Source organism: Podarcis cretensis (genome assembly GCF_951804945.1).
Source record: "Podarcis cretensis genome assembly, chromosome: 9".
Taxonomy (NCBI): domain Eukaryota; kingdom Metazoa; phylum Chordata; class Lepidosauria; order Squamata; family Lacertidae; genus Podarcis; species Podarcis cretensis.
Genome location: NC_137178.1, coordinates 75,620,064 through 75,646,763, shown reverse-complemented (window position 1 = coordinate 75,646,763; position 26,700 = coordinate 75,620,064). Strand labels below are relative to the sequence as shown.

The 26,700-nt window shown below is 44.2% G+C and overlaps 2 protein-coding genes and 1 long non-coding RNA gene across 10 annotated transcripts in view; 1 reads left to right on the top strand and 2 right to left on the bottom strand.

Moving 5' to 3' along the window:
- Positions 1-11,328, bottom strand: part of PRMT8 (protein arginine methyltransferase 8) — a 29,380-nt gene extending 18,052 nt beyond the window's left edge. The window contains exons 1-3 of one of the 5 annotated variants that reach the window (XM_079991689.1): positions 10,891-11,328; positions 6,951-7,118; positions 5,534-5,689 (exon numbers count right to left, since the gene is read on the bottom strand). In XM_079991689.1, coding sequence (XP_079847815.1) covers positions 5,534-5,689; positions 6,951-7,118; positions 10,891-10,953 — 387 coding nt within the window. In that variant the 5' untranslated portion in view covers positions 10,954-11,328. Of the gene's footprint in view, positions 1-2,018; positions 2,355-5,533; positions 5,690-6,950; positions 7,119-9,538; positions 9,559-9,696; positions 9,856-9,910; positions 10,254-10,890 lie in introns of those variants that run through there. The other 4 variants (XM_079991690.1, XM_079991688.1, XM_079991691.1 and 1 more) reach the window with 4 other exon arrangements.
- Positions 11,329-13,147: 1,819 nt separating this feature from the next.
- LOC307223827 lies at positions 13,148-14,181 on the top strand. Its single transcript, XR_013842287.1, has 2 exons — positions 13,148-13,596; positions 13,983-14,181. It is a non-coding gene; the product is annotated as an uncharacterized lncRNA (long non-coding RNA).
- Positions 14,182-15,056: 875 nt separating this feature from the next.
- The window catches only part of TSPAN9 (tetraspanin 9), a 128,148-nt gene continuing 116,504 nt past the window's right edge, over positions 15,057-26,700 (bottom strand). For all 4 annotated transcript variants that reach the window (XM_079991718.1, XM_079991719.1, XM_079991716.1 and 1 more), the window contains 3 exons: positions 25,465-25,602; positions 22,896-22,979; positions 15,057-21,496 (listed from right to left, as the gene is read on the bottom strand). In XM_079991718.1, coding sequence (XP_079847844.1) covers positions 21,425-21,496; positions 22,896-22,979; positions 25,465-25,602 — 294 coding nt within the window. In that variant the 3' untranslated portion in view covers positions 15,057-21,424. The remainder of the gene's footprint in view (positions 21,497-22,895; positions 22,980-25,464; positions 25,603-26,700) is intronic.

Genomic DNA, 26,700 nt, shown 5'->3' with positions numbered 1-26,700 from the left:
ACGTGGGGCTGCCTTTGTGACTGACCCAGAAACACCAGCGGGTGCAGAATGCTGCAGCGAGACTCCTTACGTGGTCTTCGCAGCGAGATCACATTCATCCGGTGCTATACCAGCTGCACTGGCTCCCGGTGGAGTACAGGATCAGGTTTAAGGTGCTGGTTTAAACCTTCAAAACCCTATACGGCCTAGGACCCTCGTACCTACGAGACCGCCTCTCCTGGTATGCCCCACAGAGGAACTTACGGTCTTCAAATAAAAACATCTTGAAGGTCCCAGGCCACAGAGAGGTTAGGCTGGCCTCAACTAGAGCCAGGGCTTTTTCGGCTGCGGCTCCACTCTGGTGGAATGCTGTCACAAGAGACAAGGGCCCTGCGGGAATTTACATCTTTCCGCAGGGCCTGCAAGACAGAGCTGTTCCACCAGGCCTTTGGTCAGGGCGCAGCCTGACTCCCTCCTTTGGCAATCTTACAAAACTTTAGTTTATGGTTGCCATCAATTTTGATTTTAATTAATTTTTATAATGTTTTTATAATGTTGCACTGTTTTAGTGTTGTTAGCTGCCCTGAGCCCGGCTTCGGCTGGGGAGGGCGGGATATAAATAAAATTATTATTATTATTATTATTATTATTATTATTATTATTATTATCATCATCATCATCATCATCAATATTTATATCCCAATTTAGTTCTCACCAGTTTTTTAGATTTTGTTGAAGGCAAAATTGGTTCTCAATCAAGGTTTTGTATAGAAGGGAAATTAATCCCTTAGTCATTATACTTCCTCTTATCTTTTTATATTCTTTTAGCTTCCTCATAGCTTCCTTTTGTAATTTGTATATGTGTAAGAAACTGATATCCTAACAACCATAAAATTTGATTATTTTCTAAACGTAATCTCTGCTGCTGTAAGAGGTTGTCCCTTGCTATAAAAAACCTTTCAAATAATATAACTGGTGTTCTTTCCATACATTCACATTTTATGATCTATTTTTCTTTTGAGATAAAGGAAGGTGCTGTATTGCACTTATAGGTGACAGTGACAGTCCTGGAGCTAAAACTTTTGCTCATTTTCCCTATATTCTAAATGACGTAAGAGTATAGGGCTTAGCAAGCCAACTCAACTATCAAAACGTATTTTTCATTAATGCTAATACCATACAATTTCTATCTCTTTCAGTGTTGACAGCTGGGTTCTCTTACTGGATGACCTCAATTCCATATGGTTAAGTTGGACTGCTTCATAATAGCTACTTAGCTTCTTAAGTTTGGAATGCCCCAACTGGTTGATGGGTGGAGATACAATAAAGATTTTTTTAAATGTGGTTGGTCCAACTGAATAGAAACTTATTAAGTTTTTTCTGCTGATTGTTCAGATGAGCTATTGGTATTCAACCTTGCAGCGATTGAAAGAAAAAGAGCAATTAAGGTGCAATCATAATTTTGGATGTGGCCAGTCTGTCTGTAATGGAGAGTCTCAATTTATTCCAATGTACCTGTACGTATTTTTTTCGAACAGTGCTATAATTATAAAAAAGGTAAAGGTACCCCTGCCCGTACGGGCCAGTCTTGACAGACTCTAGGGTTGTGCACCCATCTCACTTAAGAGGCCGAGGGCCAGCGCTGTCCGGAGACACTTCCGGGTCACGTGGCCAGCGTGACAAAGCTGCATCTGGCGAGCCAGCGCAGCACATGGAAACGCCGTTTACCTTCCCGCCAGTAAGCGGTCCCTATTTATCTACTTGCACCCGGGGGTGCTTTCAAACTGCTAGGTGGGCAGGCGCTGGGACCGAGCAACGGGAGCGCACCCCGCTGCAGGGATTCGAACCGCCGACCTTTCGATCGGCAAGCCCTAGGTGCTGAGGCTTTTACTCACAGCGCCACCTGCGTCCCGCTATAATTATACTAACATTCAAATTATAGGTCATTTGTACCACCAGCGATCTAAAACTTTTCCTAGCTATTGGACTCTTCAACATTGTTTTAAGTGTATATGGAGTGGTGTATGAAAAGACATTACCTCTGGTTTTTGAAAATTAACTTGCAATCCGGAGACCCTGGGGAACTGCTCCAATTCCGTACATAATATGTTGCCTGCTGTAATAGGGTCAGAGGTGCATAAAATTATATTATGTGCATAGAGGCCTAAATTTTGTTCTTTTCCATTTATAACCACTTCCATTTATAACCACTCCCGTACCAGAGAGGCCATTGTGTAATTTAATTGCTAATGGTTCTAAAATTAAGACAAATAACAGAGGCAACAGAGAGCAGTCTGTTTCGTTCCACAACTAAGAACACATTTTGGAGAATCTGAATTATTTATTCTAATTGCAGCCTGTCTTCTATCATAAATGCCTTCCAGAAGTTTTTACAAGTGTTTTTTTTTACAAATCCAATTTTTTAAACTACTTCCATTAGGTAATTTGGATCTACACATTCAAATGCTTAAAAATATATCAAGTGAGACACTTGCTAAAGGTGATGATATTCCCTTTCTCTACTAAAATGAAGAATGTTTAATCATTTTCTTGTTGGATCAGTAATTATTTGGACCTGGAACAAAACCAGATTGGTCGAAGTGTACAGCCAGTGATCATTTTAGGGTTGTCCAGTAAGTGTGCAACCCCACAAACATGCATCATACCAACCCTGGAAGTGACCCAAAAAGTCAAAAAGGGGGCAGCTTACACAGGCCCCACCAACGAGTGTGGGAGTCTGGAACGTAACCCCTCACAAATCAGTCGCTGCCTTTATATAAAGGTAAAGGTAAAGGGACCCCTGACCATTAGGTCCAGTCGTGGCCGACTCTGGGGTTGCGGCACTCATCTCACTTTAATGGCCAAGGGAGCCGGCGTACAGCTTCCAGGTCATGTGGCCAGCACTGGACAACACTGTAGCATTGTTTCTAAATCAGTCTGAGGGAGTTAGCATGCTCACTGTCCCCTCTGTACCAAGGGGATTTTTAATGGAAAAGCCAAGTGTGGCACTGTATTTGAGTAATGTGTGACAGGTATTTAGTTTGATAAAACTTCTGTCAGGAGTTTGGGTGTAACCTTTGACGCCTCCCTCTCTATGGAGGGAGCAAAGGCTACAGCAAAGGCGTCATTTTTCCACCTTCACCGAATTAAGCAGCTGGTCCCTTACCTTTCTCGCCCTCATCTAGCCACAGTGATCCATGCAACAATCACCTCCAGACCCGATTACTGTAAATTGCTCTACGCGGGGCTGCCCTTGCCAGCGGCGTAGCGTGGGTTGTCAGCACCTGGGGCAAGGCAAGTAATTTGTGCCCCCTAACCCGTGAATTTGCGCCCCCTAACCCTAACCCCCAGATGTTGTGCCCGGTGCGGCCGGCCCCCCCTGCACCCCCCACACTACGCCACTGGCCCTTGCAGCTGACCCAGAAATTCCAGCGGGTGCAGAATGCCGCGGCGAGGCTCCTTATGGGGTCCTTGCTGTGGGCCCACATTCATCCAGTGCTATATCAGCTGCACTGGCTCCCGGTGGAGTATAGGGTCAGGTTAAAGGTGCTGGTTTTAACCTTTAAAGCCCTCTGCGGCCTATGGGACCACATCTCCTGGTATTCCCCACAGAGGACCTTACAGTCTGCAAATAATAATATCATGGAGGTCCCGGGCCTCAAGGAGGTTAAACTCAACCAGGACCAAGGCCTTTTCAGCTTTGGCCCCAGCCTGGTGGAACGCTTTATCACAGGAGACCAGGGCCCTGCAGGACTTGACATCCTTTCGCAGACATAGCTGTTCCGCCTGGTCTTCAGTTTGGGCGCAGTTTGACCCCCCTCTATGGAACCCTGTAAGTTACCTCTTTTATCAGCTCATGTGGGACCAACATGGATAGCTGGCCCTGATGAATACTTGAGGTTCCCGACCCCTATGGTTGTAATTTCATGGGAAGTCATTTAATTTAATCCTGATTCTAATTTTTAAACTGTATTTTAATTGTTTGATTGTGTTTTAATGTATTTGACATTTGATGTTAGCCGCCCTGAGCCCGGTCTTGGACAGTGAGGGTGGGGTATAAATAAAAATTTACTTACTACTTATTGTCATATTATTGATTGCTTATTACTATTATTGATAATATTACTATACCACTATTCTATCATTAATAATTTTATTATGTATACCTCACCCATCTGGCTGGGTTGCTCCACCACTCTGGGCGGCTTCCAACACACTTATATACTATTACTGTATTTTCATAACATAGATAATTGTATATTTATCCCTTTTTGTTTGTTTTTTATTATGTGAACTTCTTTTAAATTAGTGCTTTGGCAGTGTATGTTAGTGACAGGAGGAAATACAGTGGTGCCCCGCAAGACGAACGCCTTGCAAGACGGAAAACCCGCTAGACGAAAGGGTTTTCCGTTTTGGAGGCGCTTCGCAAAACGAATTTCCCTATGGGCTTGCTTCTCAAGACGAAAATGTCTTGCGAGTTCCTGCGGGGTTTTTCCCCTTTCCCCCCCCCCTTTTCCTAAGCCGCTAAACCGCTTATCAGCTGATCTGCTAAAAGCCGCTAAGCCACTAATAGCGCTAATCCGCTAAGCTGTCAATGGGCTTGCTTCGCAAGACGAAAAAACCGCTAGACGAAGAGCCTCACGGAACGGATTAATTTCGTCTTGCAAGGCACCACTGTACAAAATGCTTTGTATTTTGATATTACCTGGATGTTGTTGTAAGCTGCTTCTGGCTCAGCTTAGTCTGGAAGAGAGCCAAAGAAATAAAGCGCCATGTGTGGGGGAAGAATGACTGGCTGTCAGAAAGTTCTGATGAGGGGTTAGAACCTTCCCCAATAAACCACTCTAGAGTTACTGACACACTTTTCCACAGTGAAATATTTTTCTAACCCATCCCCTTCCAGCCTAACTGGCAGATCTAATACTCATCAATTTCCAGAAAATATTTCAAAGGAATCTGAACCAGGAAGTGCAGAGCCACAATCCAATATGCAGCTGCCATGTTAGAAATTGTGAGGGGAACTTATTCAACTTGAGTCACCTTGTTTACCACTAAACAAATGTCTGACTCCAACCTCACAGATATTAGGACACACCATGTGGCTGAAAAGAGCCAAAGGAATTATCTGTAGGTACAATCCTATGCACATTTCCTTGTCGGTAGGCTCTGTTGCAAATTGTGGGACTTGGGAGAAAACACACAAAAGATTGCACTAAGTGACATGTAGCAGGAAAAGAAATGGATGAGAATGACACCAAGATGGAAGGAATATCTAGTGCAGATCCTTTCTAAGTAGGGTTGCCAACTTGGTTGGGGGAGGGGAACTGACCTGGCTGATTTTTTGGGCAATTGCTAGAATTTGTAATATAAAAGCCAGACATTTTGATTGATTGCCAAAACCTTTTGCCTGGCTCCATATCCTGACTAGTCAGAGTCCATTGAACTTCACTGTGGGCATCTAAATTTTTAAAATCAAAAGTTGGCAACGCTGCTACAAAGCTGCAAAAATATACATGCAAATGTTACGGGATTTTTCAGAAAATGCTCTTCTTACCCCATAAACTTTCTTGGCTCCTGCCTTTGCTGCAAACATTGAAAGGATCCCTGTGCCACTTCCAACATCCAATACAATCTTATCCTTAAAAACATGTTTATTATGATACATGGAGTTCCTGTACGTTAATGTGCGCACCTCATCCTTCAACATTTCCTGTGTTAGAAAAAGGCACCATATGTTTACTTGAAAATACATGATTTACTTGTGTTCCATTTTTAAAAATCATCATATGTTTTAGCTAGCAAAAATGTTCTCAACTTTGGGGAGAAAACACTTGGAACTTTTCACAGATTCGTGGATTTTGCAGCTATATCTCGGAGGTCGTTTAGTCCATCCCTTGCTCACGTTCCACAGTAACATGAACAACATCAGTAAAATCGCTGTTCAATTATCCGTACTATCTATTGTTTGATCTAACATGGAATCAGGCAAGTGGAAGTTTCTGAGCAAAGTTTTGCAGCCATTTTAGCTATATAGTTAAAGCAGCTAACAGTGCCGCTGTAGATAGTTCAGTTGGTTAGAGGGTGGAGCTGATGGCTAATACATTTTCAAGATAAGGCAGGGTGAGTTCCACCTGCTCAACTACTTCCCTGCGCCTGAGGACCTGCTTCAAATGTGTGTCACATTTTAAACTGACTTATTGGTGATGGTGAGCTGGTGGCCTGCAGGCTACATCTCTCAGCCACTACATCAAAGGTGATGCTGCCTGAAATCTCCACCAAATTTTACAAATTACAGGGAACCAGGCGGAGGGCCTTCTCGGTAGTGGCGCCCACCCTGTGTAACACCCTCCCACCAGATGTCAAAGAGAACAACAACTACCAGACTTTTAGAAGACATCTGAAGGCAGCCCTGTTTAGGGAAGCTTTTAATGTTTGATGGCTTACTGTATTTTAATATTTTGTTGGAAGCCGCCCAGATGGGCGGGGTATAAATAAATTATTATTATTATTATTATTATTATTATTATTATTATTATTATTATTAATAATAATTAATAATAATAATAATAATAATAATAATAATAATAATAATCAAAGCATTATACACACATACAAATTCATGTATGAGGGACTGAGGTACAACTAGACCTTGGGAATTCCATTTTTTTTAATATAAGTCCTTGACCCTTCTTGATTTTGATCACTGTAATATTTATTACATATAACTACATAAAAGTGGCATGGTTCCCCCCCCCCAAAGAGCAGCCTGGGAGTGAGGGACAGCAGTGCACAGCCAGCCCGCTGCTCCCAAGCCTGCCCCGCTGCCAGCTGTGGGGGGAGCAGTGCTGGGAGGCGGTAGTGCCAGGAGGTGGGTCGCACCTACAAATAAGCCTTGAATTTTAAAGGTGCGGCTTATTTGCGGGTGCGGCTTATATTCGAGCCAATACGGTAGTGTTTTTTTAAGGGATTACCTCATGAATTCCAAAGTGGGCATATGAATCAAAGTAATAATCCCTTGATGTCATCTCTTCTGGATTGAGGAATTTTGCTATTTTTCCTCTGCCTGGAACAGGAATGGTGGATTGGACAGGCTTTGGAACAGCTGGAGGCTGAATGGGTGGGGAAGGACCACTGCCAACCTAGAAAAGAAGAAGAATTATGGAAATTCTCACTCTGTCGTGAGAGAACAGCAGAGATTTAAAATCACAAAATATGCAGCAAAGTATGGAAATATAGGCTGTAAAACACTCATAAGTCCTAGCCACTCTTCTGCACACACATCAGAAGAGAAAACTCCTATCTAGAATAGATCTAATTTAGATTTAGTATATTCCTTAGAATTTCAGTGGATGAGAGCCATGGCCTGTATAGACCATTTTTAATCTGTTGGAAGAATTCTACATTCATCTCCAGGTGGCCTCAGTGCTCTGGCTCAGGACTTAATGGCCTCCATGAGAACCACAGGGCTGTCCCAATATGGCAGAACATGACCTGATTTTTGCAACAAAGCTGATTTGATCACACGGTCATGGACAAATGATTCCCTGGTGAGGTCTGGGCTGGATGCGCCTCTCTGCATCTGCAGAGGAGGAGAACCATTGAGATAGTCTGCCCTGGAGAATTATAGAATCAGGTTGTTTCCTGAATGCTCTGAAGAATTTTCTAGCCGATACAGCTGGCACTCCTGTTGAGGCCGTTCTCTTACTGTGGGAATCGTGAGATGTGTAGGCCTTCAATGCAATTGTTCCTGGGTATCCTTGCCAACACCATGAAGTACTCGGAGACGTGTATGTGATGAAGGAGGAAGGGTGACTACGGGAATGCAGTGGTACAAAGCTGAGTCTGACTGAATATGGGTTAACAGTGTATTATTGTGGAAGCAATGATAAGGGAAACTTATTTCTCCACCACCTGCATCCTCCAGAAATTATTTTATGTAGTCAATGGCTTTCTGTCATATGGCCAGCAGAGCAGTGTTATTGTTCCCCATGCTACTTATATGAGGCCATTTTGAAATGATGCCAAATCAGGGAATTTGGACTGAGGTGGCACCCAGTGCTGATGACACCAGCTTTACCCCTCCACACCATCAGAATCAGGAAAAGAAGACCAGTGCCTGGATGTGAATCCAGGCAGGAGGGTGGCCTCATGGGGTGTGGACACCTTCCCTGGATTAAGGCTGCACTTCCCTTGAAGAAGCAGGTCAGTCTAACAAGATCAAACATCAATGGTACCCACCTGCTCTTGTTAATAGTTAGTAATCACTTTCAAAATAGCCATCAGTCATTGGTTATCAGTTATTCAGGAAATCAATTAAGGCTTATCAGTTCAATGATTCATCAGTTCATTAGTTCTTGTTTACAGGGTAGTTTTTAGATAATAGTAAAGGTAAAGGTAAAGGGACCCCTGACAATTAAGTTCAGTCGCGAACGCCTCTGGGGTTGCGGCGCTCATCTCGCTTTAAAGGCCGAGGGGGCCGGCATTTGTCTGCTTCCGCAGACAGTTTTTCCAGGTCATGTGGCCAGCATGACTAAGCCACTTCTGGCGAACCAGAGCAGTGCACGGAACTGCTGTTTACCTTCCCGCTGGAGCGGTACCTATTTATCTACTTGCACTGTGTGCTTTCAAACTGGTAGGTTGGCAGGAGCAGAGCGCACCCCGTCACAGGGATTCGAACTGCCGACCTTTCAATCAGCAAGCCCAAGCGGAACAGTGGTTTAACCCACAGCGCCAGTTGTCAACTTGCTAGTCACCAGAAGAAATCAAATCTATGAAGCTGAACCAGAGTATTATCAAGTTTGTTAATTAATGGAATTCCTTGGTACAATATGCCTCTTATATCTTTATGACTAATTAATGGCAGGTACATTGTTGGTCACTGAAAATATCAGTTATGAAAGACAGTAAGTTGACTCAGCATGCAGTTAAAGTTTAACTAGTGAGAAAACAGATTCTGTAGTCTTAATTTGAAAGAAGCAGTATCATAAAGGATCTGATACATCATCTGACAGAGGTCAATAGTAGACTACATTAGTAGATAATTATTTGAAGATAACATTAAATGTAGGTGTTAGGTCCAAGTTAACAAATATAGGCTTGACAGACCCACCATAATTTCTTACTCATTCTTAAACAATATTAATTCAAACTGTTTCTTCAAACAATGACTGAAGCAGTGGTGTGTAGTGAAATTTTTCATAGGGAAGAGTTAGGACCAGAGGTGCTAGCTTGTGAGAGGCATGGGGAGTCAGTGTCATGCGTGTGACGTCCTAATGAGCATCGCACCTCCCTCCCTAAGCAGGGCGGAAGCTTCCCGGGACAGGGAAGGAGGGACCAGGGGAACATTTAGGAGACTAGCCTAGTCCCTTAGTCCAATGACCGCACAGCACTGGACTGAAGTAACAAAAGCGATCAGTCATCAGTGAGTTTATGGTTAAGGTGAGATTTGATACTTGCAGAAGCACCCTTGAACGCCTTAACTTCACAACAGAAGAGGGTGGGTTATAACATAGAGTTAGTAAGGTAAGAACTACGGATATGTTGTAATAGATAAATTTACCGTTACCTTGTTAACTCTATCTTCAGTAGAGAATAGCTACTCATTTTTAATTAGTTTATAATGTTACTCTCCCTTTAGCAAACATTTAACTTCAATATGAGAAGAGCATGCTGAATCTAAGCAGAAATCTTTGCAGCCAAACAGATCACAATCATCACCTGGTATTCTGGGGCATGTTGTTTTGAACATGGAGGTTCTACCTGGCTACCACAGGTCATTTGGATGCAGCCTAAGGAGGGCAAACTCATTGCTTTCCCTTTCCAAGCTGAAAATTTTCTACCTGCCTTCACAGGGTGAGGAGGAGGAGGATGGGAGAACATAACGTTGTTCAAATAATTAAAGTTTAAGGTCTCAGCTAATACGCTCCCCCACCTTCAAGCATCTCAGCTTAGGTAAAACAACTGTAACCAGCCAGGCTGTGACCTTCATTCGAACCCCAGTTGCAGGCGGCGCGGCGCGCTGCTCCTCCGGCACTTTGCAGATGCTCCGCCCGCCTGGTGCTGTTTTTAGCACCGTCTCCCTCGCAAAGTGTTTGCAGGAGCTTCCATGCAACACCTGCCATGTGGATCCCGCCTCGATTTTTTATTATTATTATTTTTTTGCTTTAATCATTCTCCTTTGAGATCATTCCAGCCGCCTTGCGTTCAAGCGCATTTAGAAATCTTTCTTGCACGTAGGCGAAGAGTTGTGGAGCTCAGATTGGAGGCAGATTGCGATGCGGGGGGAATTAAACATTTCCTCCCCCCGCAAGAGCCAAGACCCAGGCAAAGTAGGTCAGCGCCCTGCGCGAGCCTGGGCAAGCGGCCGGCCGGTCGAAAGTCCTCGGGAAGGGGAGCCCGGCGTACAAGCTGCAGACGGAAAGGGACGTGGGCTCCTGGGGCGCCCGCAGTCCCGGGACCCTTCCCGCCCCAAAGAGTTTCCGACTCCGCGGCGAGGCTGCTTCGCCACGTGGAGCCGACCGACCCGAAACGACCCCGCGCCCCGCCGCTCGCTCCCTCGGCGGCGCCCGGGCCCTGCGGGCGGCATCCTGCCCTCGCCGCTCCGCTCCAGGCAGCCGCGCTGCCGGAGGCGCCGGAGAGCAGCCCGAGGCGCCCCGCCTGTCCCGCCCGGGAGGGAGCCCCGGCCGGCCGGGCTGGAAGAAGGTGGTCCTGCCGGCTGGCCGGGAGACCCTCCGCTACCACTCTGCGCAAAAAGGAGTCAGCCCCGCGCGCCCCCGGGCAGGCAGGGAGAAGCCCCAGTGGAGCCCTCGGTGCCCGTCTCTTCGCCGGCCGGGGAGCCGAGGCTCCGGGGCGCGCTCCGGTGGGCGCCTGCCAAGGGAGCTGGGGGGGGGTGCGCGTCGCCCGCTTTCTCACCTCGGTGCTTTCCGCCATTTTCCTCCTGAGGAGCAGGCAGCGCGAAGAGTGTTTGGTGCCCATAGGAGCCGGCCGAGGGGTCCGGGCGGGGGTGGCAGCAGGCTGGCTTCCTCAGCCCTCGGCAAGGCGAGAGGGCGCCGGCGGTGCGTCCGCGCGTGCCTTTCGGCTGCCCCGCCAAGGCTCCGCCGCCCGTCGGCTCCGCATGCAGGCTCCCCGGCGGGGGGGGCTCCCTCTCCAGCCCGGCCGACTTGGCCGCCGCCGCCGCCCGGGGCCAGCAACAGGCGCGTCTGGCGTCTCCGGAGGCCCCTCGGCCGCGGAAGAGCGAAGACCCGACGCCGCGGAACTTGGGCGGACATGGATTAGCTGCCCGGTCTGGGGATCCGGAGGCGACGCGGAGCGCGAGGGGGGCCGGCGGGCGGCATGGCCCGCTCCCGCCCGGGACTGCTCGCTTGCTGGAAGGCGCCCTCGGTGCGGCTCCGCTCGCCTCTCCGGAGGAGCTTTTGTGGGTCAGCCCATTAACTCCTCTCGCTCCGGCTCCGCCGAAGGGAGCTCACGTCTTGCTTGCGCCGCGAGTCTCTATGGCAACTCCCGGGCTTCCCCGCTGGGCTCTTCTGCCGAGTCCCCGCTCCGGGCCGAGCAGCGGAGCCCCAGCTTGCCAAGGTCCTGAGCCCCATAGAAGCAAACGCGCCTTCCCGCCTTGGAAATGGTGCGGGGCTGCCGCCGGGGCTGCCTTGCCTTGCGCATCTGGGGATGAGGCGGGAAGGTAAAAATAGAAAACAATAGAGGTGCCCCCCCCTCCAGTTGGACGTGAAAGCACCTGACACTCCAGTTCTGCTCTGTCCTCAAAAGACCTCTTTGGCAGGCAGTGCAGCAGAAGCGCAGGCTGGCGTGGGGCGAGGGCGCCAGCGAGGAGACCGCCAGCTCCATTGAAGGAAGGGCAGCTTAGGGAACAAACCGTGTCAAAAGCTCCATTCCCGGGCAGAGTCGACCATTAGGCAGCGCAAACAGATTTGAGGGTATAATTGAAAGGGCAACCGATCGATCACTCTTCAGCTTATCTATATGGCTAGATCGGTTTGGCTTTTCTGCCTCAAGCCTCAGCTCTCCAGGAGTGTAAGCAGAAAGGGGAAGGGTACTGAAGGTACATTACCCCACCTCCTCCAACTATACCCATTTAAGCAATACATCTAAGCACGTGCAGAGTATCTTTCCGTTTTCACTCGGCAACTGCAGCCTCTGCACAGTCAGAACTGGGGTATTCCCATAGAACTAGTGGTATTCCCATAGCAAATCACTGTAACTCCCAACAGTTTTACTCTCCTCCCAATGGCACACTTTTCCATTGTCTCTCAAATCAAAAGGGTGGCAACTAGTAATTGCTGAGGGGCATATACTCCAACCCTTTGCAATGAAGGGATCTCAGCCAAGTTCATTACCACACCCTGGGAATGCAGAGAGATAAATCACAAACTAAACAACTCGATGTAATTTACAAAAATTCATTAACAACAATGTGCAGCACTTCAATGCCATGAAATCTTCATACATACCCAACTCCTTCAACCATTCCTCATCAGGCTTTGCTTCTACACACTCCTCTGCACACCTTCCAGCTTGTCAACATCCTTTTTAAAGTGTGGCACCCAAAACTGGATGCAGTATTCCAGGTGGGGTCTGACCAGGGCAGAATAGAGTGGAACTATAACTTCCCTTGACCTGGACCCTAGACTTCTGTTGATACAGGCTAGAATAGCATTGGCTTCATATCACAGACCGGCCTTTTATGTTGCCAGTCTTAGCCATATTGAACTTATTTGAAGGTACTAAAGAAGATGTCACATTCAAAGACTCAGTATTTGTTTGTTAAGTAAACAGCACACCTAGAAATAGTGCACTAAAGGCTTGCATTAGAAGATACTTTCCTTGGACTCATGGTATGTTAGGTTTTGGACCATTGCCGTAGATGAAAGAGTAACATATCAACTTCAAAAAAGCACAAGGACACACAGAAAGAGCCAAATTTCCCATCATTTCATATTCAGTTTTTAATTGAGTTACGAACCGGGCAGAGGGCCTTCTAGGTAGTGGTGCCCTTCCTGTGGAACTCCCACCAATCAGATGTCAAGGAGATAAAGAACAGCACAACTTTTAGAAGACATCTGAAGGCAGCCTTGTATCAGGAAGTTTTTTTTTAATGTTTGATGTTTTATTATGTTTTTATACTTGCTGGAAAGGGTATAAATAATAAATCTTTCTTTCTTTCTTTCTTTCTTTCTTTCTTTCTTTCTTTCTTTCTTTCTTCTTACACTGAACACTTAGATATTCTGAAAGGTTGCAAGGGCCCTTATGGTCTTGCATTTAAAAGTTTGAAAACATTTGTTTTTCAAACAATCTATTTTGAAAATTGTCTTTGTTTGCTTCTCATGTGGGCCCCTGCTGGAATACTGGGATTCCAATAGCTTTTTGAGGCTCTCCAAAGTCCCACCTTCTCATAGGTTTCCTGATGCCCATTCGACTGCTTCAATCATCAGAACTGGCATTTTTACAGGTGCCACATAATACCCACACTATCTGTAATGACTAGATCTTTTTATGTGGCAGCACCAACACTTTGGAACTCCCTGTCTATTGAGGTTAGGCAGGCACTTTTCCTGTATTCTTTTCAGTGCCTGCTAAACACACCGCTATTTAGACAAGCCTATTCAGGTGTTTTAGGGACGCAGGTGGCGCTGTGGGTTAAAGCCTCAGTGCCTAGGGCTTGCCGATCGAAAGGTCGGCGGTTCGAATCCCTGCGGCGGGGTGCGCTCCCGCTGCTCGGTCCCAGCGCCTGCCAACCTAGCAGTTCGAAAGCACCTCCGGGTGCAAGTAGATAAATAGGGACCGCTTACCAGCGGGAAGGTAAACGGCGTTTCCGTGTGCGGCTCTGGCTTTGGCTCTGGCCAGAGCAGCGATGTCACGCTGGCCACGTGGCCCGGAAGTGTCTTTGGACAGCGCTGGCCCCTGGCCTCTTAAGTGAGATGGGCGCACAACCCCAGAGTCTGTCAAGACTGGCCCGTACAGGCAGGGGTACCTTTACCTTTACCTTTATTCAGGTGTTTAGGAAGTTTGTATGAATTATGATTTGTTTTAGTCTATTCTATTGCCTGAACTTTCTGTATGGTTTAAACTATGGCTGTAACTTTCTTTATAAATTTTTTTAAAAATCTTTTTGTAAACTCTTTTGGCCCCCCCCCCTGCAGTCAAGTGGCAGATACATTTTATGAAATAGATAAATAAATGCCAACCACCCAGGCTGTCCATAGTTGTCATTGTGTTCAAGTGTACTCAAAAGAATTCGCAGTAGAATTAGACACATTCATATGCATAGACCTCTAAAAGCAGTAACTTTTAGTAGCTCTGTTCCTTCACCATAAGAATATGATACATGTATCAGAAAGGCAAAAATGCACAAATAGTGATGCTCAGCTCTTTTGGGTATGTGTGGCCCAAATTAGACCAACCACAGGTCAAGTCCTTATGCCAGATACATAACTGCTTCCTGTTAGCCACACATAGGCCACAGCCAGAACCACAAACTTTTTGCAGTAGCTGAGGAGTGTCACAAATTTATATATGTATAAAAGGCAAAGAAAAACACATATAAAACTCTGTACATGGTTATTAAAAATGAACAAAACAAGAAGCTTTGCTTCAACCTTTAATATAAATGCAAATCAACAGTTGTATATGCTTAAAATGTTTTTGCTCAATATGAAATTTTATTTAAAAACATGCTAAAAGTGTGTAGTTAAATAATTAAAGCAACATTTGTTTTCTTTTTGAGGAAATGCATACCCACCCCCCAGATGCATACCCACCCACCAAAAACGTAGTTTTAAAATAAAGTCAGTCAGCAACCCTTTTGCCAAACAGTTACAGGACAATTAGTATTCATTAAGAGTATAATCCAATGATTTCCCTTGAAATATCTGGTTTTCTTAACTTAAGAACAGTATTGCTTTTGTCTTGTCTATGCAGCAATCTGCCCTGCCCTATGTGGGGTACAATTCCACCCACTCCCATGCTAAGTGGAGCTGTTTTCCTTTTGTTCTGGCCCCCCATTGGCATCACTCCCTGCAATGGGGGACTCGCATACACCTCCCACATGCCAATTGAGTCATCTCCCCCCCCCCCCAGGGCATGAGCACAGGGGACTCCGGTGAACCCAAGGCTCCAGAGTGCCCAACACCAGCTTTCCATGGCTATCCATGGTTTGTTTCATTCTCGGCAGCATGGTCTGGATAATGCTTAAAAGACTACAGGAAATATCTATGTGCTATGCATTCATAAAATGTAAGTGAGCACTCTACAAAAAATAAGGTTTAAAAGGAGGCAAAATGGCCAGCTACCTGATCCTAGGCCTTGTTGTTAGTGAGGAGGTAAAGTAGTATCTGGGCTATACCACTATGCATTCATGGTTTCTTCCTACATGGAAAACATTAGCATGTCAGGGAGAAGGATAGTCTAGAATCCTTTTCCCTGGCACCTAATTTCTATATATGGTGGGACTGTGTGAGCTATATGCTGCCTGAAATGGAACAGCTCTGATACAGCTTTAGCCACCTCAGTGAAAATTAGCAGGGTGTCCTAGTGCACCGTCAGAGACCAAGACATAATCCAGGGATTGCAATCAGATAATCTGATTATCCATTAGGAACAGGGTATAGAGGTGCTTCACAATTCAGATATACAGAGACAGGTGTTTAAGTATAGATATCTGTTGTTAACACGTTTACATATTTGCTGGAAGAAACCTAAGTCTACCAATGCACAACATGTTGGTTATCAGTGAATTAGGCTTTTTCTGCCTTATAGTTAACAATGTTATCTTTTTTTAAATGGAAACCCTGAAAAAAAAAATCACCAGAGATTAACATTCAACATATACCACTGTGCAACTTTGAAAGGATTTTCAATTCATATTGCTGCTTGCTTTTCTGTGGTAGCAAGAGCTGGTTCAAGGATAACAGTTGTGTTAATTAATTCCTCTAACATTCTAGAGAAAGGTATTCACAAACTCACGAGTATGAATGCCATATTGGGGGATAAATGCAGACGAACTTAAAGCACATGAAGACAGAATGAGCTAGAATGAAGAACACGGAACTTTCTGCCCAACCCAGTAAAACTAAGTTCTCCCTTCTGCCCCAGCAACATCTCTTTATTTATCTTCTTACATTTATATCCCCTTACTTCCATCACAGAACTCAAGTGACCCCTGTACAGTTTAGTAATGAAACATATCACACTGTGATCACATTGCACATTCCATCCCATACAGACAAAGCCAGTGATTTGGAATGGGAGAAGGAAAATGCGTTATAGCAGAGCATTATAACAGAGCTGAATCTCTCAGGTGATCAGAATCATGTCGTGAGGGAAGAGTGGGAACTCCTCCAGGGACCCTCATTGTGCAGCTATCTAAATCACGTGGAGGGCAGAGGTGTGGAGAGCAGACTCTCCACTTCCGACCTTTGTATCATACATGGAGCGTGATGGAACAGCAAGCATGCTTGTGCTCTACAGCTCCATGGCTACGTTGTGAATGAGAAAGAAGGGGGACTTGCCCTTTTTAGCAGAAGTTTCATGTTCCTTGGCAGATCTAGTTCTATCTTGGATACAGGAAGAGAGTTGTAAGATGACATCGGTTTAATCTTACACTACGAAGCATTTGTCTTAGACTTGAAGCATTTGTCCTGCAGACAAGTGCCAATTTAGTCCCCCCCACCAGCCAATGGCAACATGTAATTGAGCCACTGGTAAGTGACATACTGATATACATCTCTGAAGTCAAGCCTCAGCAATTGACATGGAGGAGTGATGTGCTCCTTGGGGCTGCAGAGATACCAGCTGGATTTTTCACCTTGTTTTGTTTTCTTTCTTTTTATTCTAATGCCTGCTTAAATGACATAAGAATGTGAGATTTGGGAGAGAGTGGGAATAGTTTAACTTAACTCGATGCGGGAAAATCTATGGTAAAAATGAGAAAGAGGTAGAGATGTGGCGTAATATTTAATAACGGAAACAATTTTTTAAAGCACTCATTCACACATACACAACTTTGGGCACCTGTCCATTCATAAATCCCAACTCAAAACAAATCAGACATAACTCTTAATACACGTGGTCCCATTTCCCCCAATTTAAAAGTAAGCCATCTTCTTGCAACCTCATCTGAATATCTCAAGGTCTTAAAAAGTAAATATGAATGAAAAAATATTTCCCAATATGGCTAGTAGAGCATCAGCAAGGCATCACTGCAAGGACTTACACCTTTATCTGAGAACCAGTAAGTCCTGACATTATGTAAATGCACTATAAATGCCTACCATTCTGAGGCTGCTGTACACACAGCACAACTGTACACGTTAAGAGCCTCGTTAAGGGGCAGAGACAGCAGAAAGAAGAAAGCAAAAAAGGAGTGGGGAGCAGCAAGTGTGGACAGAACAGAAGCCAAAAGCACTCATTGCAGGAGGAGACAGCAGGACACTCCCTTTACTTCCTTGGTAAGCAACCTGTAAGTCTGTGCCAAACTATTAGAATTTGAAGAGTGGGGACCTTTTTGATTCCATGGGTCAGCTCATTATCAGGCTTGGCTGCTCAAGGAAAATTCGACAGATTGGGTAGCCTACCTTTCAATCACATGATGTTAATATGACATTTCATGATTGACAGGCAGGTTGGCTCACTCACTTTTCAAAATCCCTTGCATGGTGTTCCCAAGCACCTGACAGTGCTTTGGAATGTGTGGATGATACAAGCTTCTCAAAGCCTGCACTTAAGAGCTTCTCCCTGGCTGTGCGCAAGGAGCATTGAATGGTTTTAATGTTACTCAGTTTCGCTGTGCACACCTATTCCCAGCAGGTTCTTTTTAACGTAGGCTTCCTTCTGTTATCTCCCCCCACATGGAGAGCAGAAATTAGCACTTTGCCAGCCCTGTGGCTGGGGCTCACCAGAGAAGTACCAATCCAGTCACAGGGTTTGGGAAGGTCTCTATTTCTCCCTTCCCCTGGAAGGTACCTGTAACTAAACGGAGCGTAATTTAACCCCCACTCATCAGCTGATGAGTGAAGGTTACATCCTGCTGCATTATGTCCTGCCAGACTTGAACCGTGCCCTCCTGCCCATCAGTTGACATCACAAGTGATGCCAGGTGATTGACAGGAGTGTGTGCTTTGGAGGAAATAGCATTGTTGGGCCAAGACTGGCCTGGAGGTTCCCCAACCTGGATTGCAGTAACCAAGCCAGAAAAGGAAGCAAGTATGTGACTCTGCATATGCTTCATACATACCCCCTGATATGAGTACATACATACCCTGCATACTCCATACATACCCCCTGATATGAGTGGTGATTGCTTTCATGGTGAGTGTTCTTGTTCCCTGTAGCTGTACCCTCTGATGGTTACTCCAATCCACTTCTGGACTGGGTGAGTATAAGAGAATGTTGTCAGTTCTGGCGAATGTCAGAAATAAGGTAGCTACACAGCTACTTTGGGGCCAATTAGCACAGTTGAAAGGACAACACCTAACTGAAGCAACACTATAAGCAAGTCGACCAAAGTGGTTCAGCTTTCTTTTCCATTCACATCTTCTTTTTATGGAGCAGCAAAATAAACAGAAATCCCCTTGTGAAACTGAGATCAAAGAGAGGGCATTACTGCAAGAAACAGCAACAGACAGAGGTGTATGTTCAAGGACATGCAGGAATGTTGACAAAAAAGTGTGCAATGTGCGATGCAATTCTGAACAACCTTTGAAAATGGAAGGCAGAGCAGCCGTCTTGTGTGCAAAGACACACATACACATTTGAAATGAACAAAAGCTATCCCTAGTAAAAATATTGAGCAAAACACCAAATTCATCCCCTTGCCGTCATTTCTATTTGGATCTGCCACACACTTTACTTGCTTCTCATCCCCTTCATCTCCTTTGTTGAAATGCAAAGTTTGGAACAATTGCAAATATTATGAAACTGTTTCTCAGAAAAACTAACAATTACGATCCTTGAAGGGCAAGATGGTGCGATCCTTATTTCAAGCTTCACAAAACTCATGGAATTAGAATGAACAGCCCAGCTTGGGACTTCAAATTTGTGCACCAGTGTTCTCATGCAGATCTCTTTAGGACCCATATATACAGTTAAGCGGCAAATAATTTCCATGACTTTGGGCAGCAGGCAGGGGGTTGTGTATTTGTCTGGACAGTCTATATATCAAGACAAAGGCTTCATTTCTGATATTCTATTTTATGTGTATGAATGATTAGTTTTGGTTATTTTAGAAGAGGGATTATTTGAGCATGCCATCTCCTCCCCATCCGCTGCCCAAATGGCACAGTCCTGGAAAATCTTTATTACTTGATTAGCTTGATAAGGCAGGCATTTTGTAAAGGGCCATCCCACAGTTTATTTTTAACAAGGAGGTCCATTTCTAAGTTGTAAAATGTGAAGCAAAAACTCCTGTGTGAATGTTTCAGAACTACGGGAGGAACTGTTATTAATAGAAATAAAAAATATATTATGCTACCCAACGTAAGAGGGCTTTTAAATAGCAGGGGCAATGTAAATTTTCATTTCCCACAATTCATCACTCTTTTAGAATCTCCACGACTTGCCAAGGATGTCATCTGCGTGGTGAGCACGAGGATTTCAAGTAAGTTTATGACAGCTCTGAATTGAAAGAATTGGAGAATGCGAAAAATGGTAGAGCTTAGATATTTCTTTCATTTCTTTTGATCAGTTTCTACTTCACAACAGCACTGATCTGCAAGATTGTCTACATTTCTAATTAAAAGGTTGCATATCAGCTGACTGTTAAAGCTCAATATATTTTACCAGTTGAACCGATGCAATGCAGTTCACTGTCTGGAAACATATAACTTGGGTAAAATGGACCAAAACACTGTCTGCGTTTTTCAATTATCCCTGGCAGTATGCCTGGGGACTGTAATGATGAGCCTGTCAAAATTTACTACTACTGTACACTCACAAGGTGCATTAGGATTCAGAACAATGCATAGGTTCGGTTTTTATGCTTGAGATTTTTCAGGCCTTGCTGAAGGTTTTGTAAAAAAATAACCTAGGCTGGACCTCAGCGCTCACCTGTCAACTCACAGGACTCCAGGGCTTAGAAGGATGGAGAGCTGACAATCTGCATTAAACATGTACTGGTTTAATAATACACAATTCCCCAAACTCTGATAGCGGAAGCACAGTTTTTCTGGAAAAAGTTCATTCTTAAACCACAAAAAGCCTGAATGTGTTAAAATTCACCCCCTTCAGAGGAGCCCCTTCCGCATCTCTCTTAACCAGCAGGTAATTCTACTGTTTTCTCTGTGACTGGGAGTGAGCAAATAATCTAGCCACATGCCTTGCAGCAACTGTGCCCCATATGGTGTCTGAATGAAAGGAGGAAAAGCAAAACCAGGGAATCATTCAGAAGTATAGTGGGCTGCCTCTGGTTAGGTAACTGGAGCTCATAGGAACCTTTACATATTGTGGTATAGTAGCAGTTACCTTCACACAAAGTTTAGGAGTTGCTCTTTTAAGATCTGATGTTTCTTGTTATGGAGAATCATATTTCCTTTCTGTCTCACAGATGAAAACCCTGGTGTGGTATTTTTAAATGCATACTAACAGAATTATCAAAAGTATTGGCCTGAAGGGATCACAGCCAGTTCTGACTCTCTCACGAACGTGCTTTGCTTCATTCTCACATCAGATGTACGTTTAAAAAATCTTAGGCATGTATCTTAAAAAGTGATATGTGACCCAGGCCCCATCATGATATCAGGGCTGAGCTGAGAATAACACAATGGCTGTGAGTCATTTAGCTCCAGATGCACCTTTCTTTCTGGATATAAATTGCAAACACTAAAAATGGCATCCATCAAAGACTGCACAGTAGAACTCTGAAAAAAAAGCATAAGAAAAAGGAGAGAAACGGTAAAAATGTATAAACCAGGGTACTAAATTCTAGTATACACAGTAAGATAATAATAAGATATTCCCCTTCAAAAACAAAAACCCTACACCCCAAGCAGCTCAAATTCACAGGATCTCCATTTGCGTGGCTTTTTCAAGTCTCCCAGTATTATGTTCGGCAAAAGCTGCTTGTGACCCATGAGATGGAAACGGTTTTTTCCTAGAAGTTAAACACACACCAGTCGGGTTATCCTCAATGGTCTAATACAGATAGCAGTGTAAAGGTTGTTCCTTAAATAATGTTAGAGAGCAGTATAAACAGTGGGTCTACAAAGTAGTGCAGAAAGCTGATTTGCTCTCAGTAAATTTCCTTTCTTCTTTGGCAAAAATGGTAAATGAACAGAAACAAAAAGGAAGTCCAGTAATACATTGTGCTTAGTCACGTGATGGATGGTAGGATGGAGGCCCCAAGCAGGTATAGCTTGATTTTCTTTTTCACCGTTGTTTTTCTTCCTCCTGCACCCGCAGTGCCAAGAGAGAAGTCCTGATGCAGTTAACAATGTGGTGTTTCTTAGGCATCGTATTTTTTACCAGTCCTGTGAATCTGCTGAAAGAGAGTCATGGAAAAAGCCATGCCAAGTATCTGAAAGAGAACAGAGAGAATAATTCAAGAATTTGAATTTGAATGGCACTTTTTAATGGTTCGGACTAGCACACCACACAAATCTCAGCAATCTTTACAATAATCCCATAAGGCTATTGTAAGACTATCATGACGGGTTGGCTGTACAGAGAATTGTGACTCGTCTGAGGCAAGTGAAATTCAAAGCAAACTGAAAGCAATTTTAGACCATTTTCTCAAATTGAAACACTTCAAAGAAAGCTCGAAGTGTTTTTGATAAAATTCCCCAGAATATTTCCCCACTTCACACATCTGAAGAGAGCTCCGTTCCTCACGTGCCTCCTGTGCAGCTTTAGAAAGAGAGGACTGTAAGCACACGGGGTTCTTCTGCATAATCGGGACCTCTTGCTCAAGGTAGATTTCCAGCCACAAGGAAAACACATAGGATGTTTCCAAAGTAATGTTTAACATGCAACTGGTAGATGAGTTAGAAGCTGGGGGTTGGGGTTGGCCAGTAGGGATGGTCCTCTAGTATGTTTGCAGTGAGGTGAAAAACTTTTAAAATATCCTGCTCATTCTGGTTGTTCTTTTCTGCACCTCTTTCAGCTCTATAATATCATTTTTGAGAAGTGGTGACCAAAGTAATCCAAATGTGGTTGCCCTGTATATATTTATTTTATTGGCACCTATATTTATGATCCTTTTCCTAATGGAATTTGCCTTTTTCACAGCTGCCATATATTTTAAATCAATCAATCAATCAATCAATCAATCAATCAGTACTTGCTGGAATAGGGAGCAGAAAGGGACCAGGCTCAGGAACTCTTGCTGCAGCATCTGGTCCAGGAGTAGGAATGAGACAGATGACGTGGTTGCAGAAGAAACATAATTACATCTCATATCCCTGGATTCTCTCCTGAGCCTCCTGAAGCACATTTTAATGGCTGCCTTGAGAAGGCTTGTCAAGCTTTCTTCCCCCAACAGTGAGAGAAGAAAAAGGAGAGGAAATGAGTGCTGCCTGCCTTCTCAGGCCTTGTCTGCTACTTCTTGGCTCCCCTCTCTGCACCAGTCTCATGGCTGGTGGCTGCCTGGTCTGCAAGGACACAGCCATCTCTCTTGAGTTTAAGGGCTGTGAAAAGGTGGGGGGCGCTGGTCTTGCTCCAGTCCAGTGTGCTAGGCTGGGGAAGGATGTTGAAGGCTTGTGGCTGGGGGGGGGGCAGAAACACCTGCTCAAAAGTCCAATTTGGAGGGGTGTAGTCTTTGATGATTTTGTTTTGTTTTCTTCAACCACCTCTGTCACAGGCTCAGAACATAAACACCAACTGGGGATACGCTAGACATTCTGTTGTCACATTTATTGCATTATTCCATGGACCATAGCAAAAACGAGGCCCAAACAAGGATCCTCTGAGCTACCTACCTGCATTATGAGAATACACATCCCAACTGTCCCGAGTATATGCTTATTATCATCAAACCACATCTTGACTTTTTCATAGCAGCCCTGAAAGGGGAAGTGAAAAATGATTTGAAAATATATCAATAAAAACAATCATTTTGATAGAAGCATCCCAAAATGACGGGAAGTTCAAGTTGTATCAACAACAAAACCTGAAAGTTTCATATATATTATTTGTTCTGCTCAGTCGTGATGAAGCCTGTTTTGGCTTCTCAAATTAAATATGAATAAATTAAAACACATTCATGTTGACCAAACGGGTTTTGTTCATTTAAAAAAATGAGCGAGTTAAAGATACCACCAATGTTTGTTTTATATGTTGAAAAAGCAGATTGTAAGGCCATGGCAGAATGCCTCAAGGTGTTTTATTTAGAAAGCAACTCTGGCTGCGTGCCTCTTTTCTACATTGCCACTTGCTGTCAGTTTGGAACGTTAGAAAAGAATATGATAATATTATTTTTAGTGGGACTGCCCCCCTGACCATGTTATTCTCAGAATAACTCTGTGAGATGTTGAGAGGTCACCCACTGAGCTTTGGTCTCCCAGTTCCATGTCTGATATGCTGACCATTATATCAGTCTGACAAGGCACAATGGCAATAATAATTGGTATAAATGGGGGCCTGTGATCTAATGCAGTGTTTCCCAACCTTGTGCCTCCAGCTGTTTTTGAACTACAACTCCCATCATCCCTGACTAGCAAGACCAGTGGCAAGGGATGGTGGGAATTGTAGTCCAAAAACAGCTGGAGGCACAAGGTTGGGAAACACTGATCTAATGGATGGACAGAGGCAGAGACTTGTCATCCCTCTCTTTCAGCTTTCTTTTCACTTCTCTATCTCTTCATCCACCTCAACCATGGAACATCAGGCGGTACATGTCCACACATCCACACACTTGTCGGAAGGCACATGCACTCATGCTTCTGCCATATATGCTCTGTAAGCTTATGTTGACATGAACCACACACACAGCGTTTGGAAATTGTAGTTGCACATATGAACAGGCACAGCAAACAGGCACAGCCATTGCACACCATTGCTTTTCAAACAGACTCTTCCTAGCATCTATGAATCTTGCAGGGAGGGGAGGGGGAAAATCAAAGGCATAATAATTTCCTTTGACTCGACCTAGCTGTCCCTTATAGCTCTTCAGACCTTGGCTGTGGCAACAGGCGCACCAAAACGTTGTGAGAGCAGCAAAACAGCTGCCCCAGGGGAGCTCGAGCTTTTCTGTTACTCGTAAGGAGGTACAAGTCGAGCAGCGGCCTATTTCACTTGCGCTTTGAGCAGCCTCCGCTATCTCCACCGCTACCATGTCCTGCTTCTCTTACCCCAAAGGACACACCTGTCCCCCAATCTTACACCAGGTAAAAAAAGTAGGAAAGCACCGTGACAACCTGTTCTGGCTCAAGAGCCGAATGCTTCAAATGAAATAACTCACTCAGGGATAAAGTAGGAGTGCTTACTGGACATTTTCCTCTCACTGAGAAAGTATAAGCTCAGTCAGTGATATACATTTGATCTGTTGGCTGAATAGAAGAAACTAGGCAAGAGGACAAGAAGGCAGATGTAGGCCATTTTGTTGCTTGCAGAGAGTATGCCTGAATTTGCAGCTCTGTATAAAGGGTATTTGTACAGTGATTGTACCATCAGTGCACAATTCATTTTTTATTCCCACTGTACACCCTGCAATTCTTTGTTTTCCTATGTTTCTGAAGACTTTTAAACACAAGTATTGGTATACTTGGCAGTATAAAGAAACCATTCTCTGCCACTGACGGGGCTTCTGGAGGTGTGAGGGAGAAGGTGGGACTGCGAAGCGTTCTCCCTCAGCTGCCATCACCACCAGCCATTCCACCCTGCTATAAGAGAGGCTACAATACACCACTGCTCAATGATGAGCAACTTTTGGCCCTTCCTCTTAATTTATATGGAGCCTTCCCCCAAATTCCATCGGTGTTCAATTTTGCCTCCCTCCCTTCTCCTTGTGAGGCATGTCTTTTAGGTTGCAAGCCTGAGGGCAAGACGTGCAATCTCACATTTGGAAGGCACTCTGGGGAAAATGTTTCAAGCACTCAAATAAATAAAACAGACCAGGAAATTTGCACCAATAATACAAAAGCAGAAGGGTTAACTGACAACAAAATATGCAGAAAAATCAATTTCAGTTTATCTGATTTGTTTAACCATACCAGATGGGAATCTACTTGACTTGCATTTTTACTTTTAGGGATTTTTTAAAAAAACTATTATTGTATTATATCCCAGAGGGGCCTCAAAGGATGGAGCCCTTGGAAGTCACAGACCCTGCTTACTTTCAGCAAGATTTTTGCATTGCTTACCTTCAGCAAATGTCCTAGGTCACAGTGGTGACCGAACAATGGTTGTAAAATAGTCTCTTAAATTGAAATATCTCTGTACCTAATACCTGCGCTCGAATGGTGTTCATGCAAGGATACCTTTTCCACAAGGAAAGAAATTAAGTTAAACTAAAGAAAAAATTCAGATTATTATGTAAGCTAAAATTACCGTTTTCCACACTAAATTCATATTAGTGGAATTCCGGCCACAGTCTTCAGAATTTTCTATGCAACATCTGTCAGGGACAGTGTTTTCACCCAGGACAAGGTACCAGTCTTTGTAATCAGTAACCCCACAGCAGTGCATCTAGGAGACAAGGACAAGATGAGACATAATGCAGCCTGGAACTGAAAGAACATTTTAGGAGTTTTGAAAAGGCTGTGTTACCTTGGACACTAGCAAGTGCAAGTCTGAGTGATAACTGCAAAGAATTAGCCTCTTGAAAAATCACTACTGTATATTTTAAACCCCAAACCTTATTTGTCACCATTTTCAGCTCATTCCACCTGTTTATTGTCATCTGTTCACTTATTGAACATGTCAATCTCTGATCCCCTTGATTAGGGGACAAAATGTCATTCCATGAGTGTAGAGCGAGGGGCCCCTCTCCTCACAGTCAGAACACTTCTTTTCCTGAAACTGTCCTGGACTGAGTGGAGAAAGATACAAAACCCATTCTTAAAGGCAGTGCTGACGGTGTGGAGGGATTAGGACTCACCACTGACTCCACTATTAGACCATCCATCATTCCAACCGGAAGATAAACAGGGACAATTTAAAAAACTTGAAAAGAGAGGAATCTATCACATAAGTGACTTTATTTCTAGAAGTAAAGCAATATCTGAGCATGAGCTAATAGAAAAGTTGGATGATGCCCAGTTAAATCAGTTTCAATCTCTTCAATTATGCACATTTGCAAGATATTTGGAATACAAGGGCCTTGGTTCTCTTGTGTTATTTGAGTCTCTGTAACAAATCAAAATATGACATAAAAGGAGCTGCATCTTCAGTTTATAGCATTCTTTTAGAACAATACGCAGGCGATACAGGAGGTCTCCGGTCAGTATCGGAAAAAAACTTAGGGATCATAACTGGATATCATAAATGACAATCAGTTTGGCACAGCCCATCCCTACGAACAATCTATGCTCATTTGCAGGAGGCTTCTCTCAAAATTATATTTTGCTGGCACTGGACTCCATCACATCTAGCCAAAATAAACACTAGGATCTCTCCCCTGTGCTGGAAAGGCTGTGGAGAGATTGGCTCATATTTTCATCCATGATGGACTTGCATGTTGGTTTACTTCTTTTGGGAAAAGGTGTTTCACATTAATTCCAAAATTATGCAGCGAGCCCTCCCACCCTATTTGGCTCCCTCCTTGTTATGGTTAGACTCAAATTT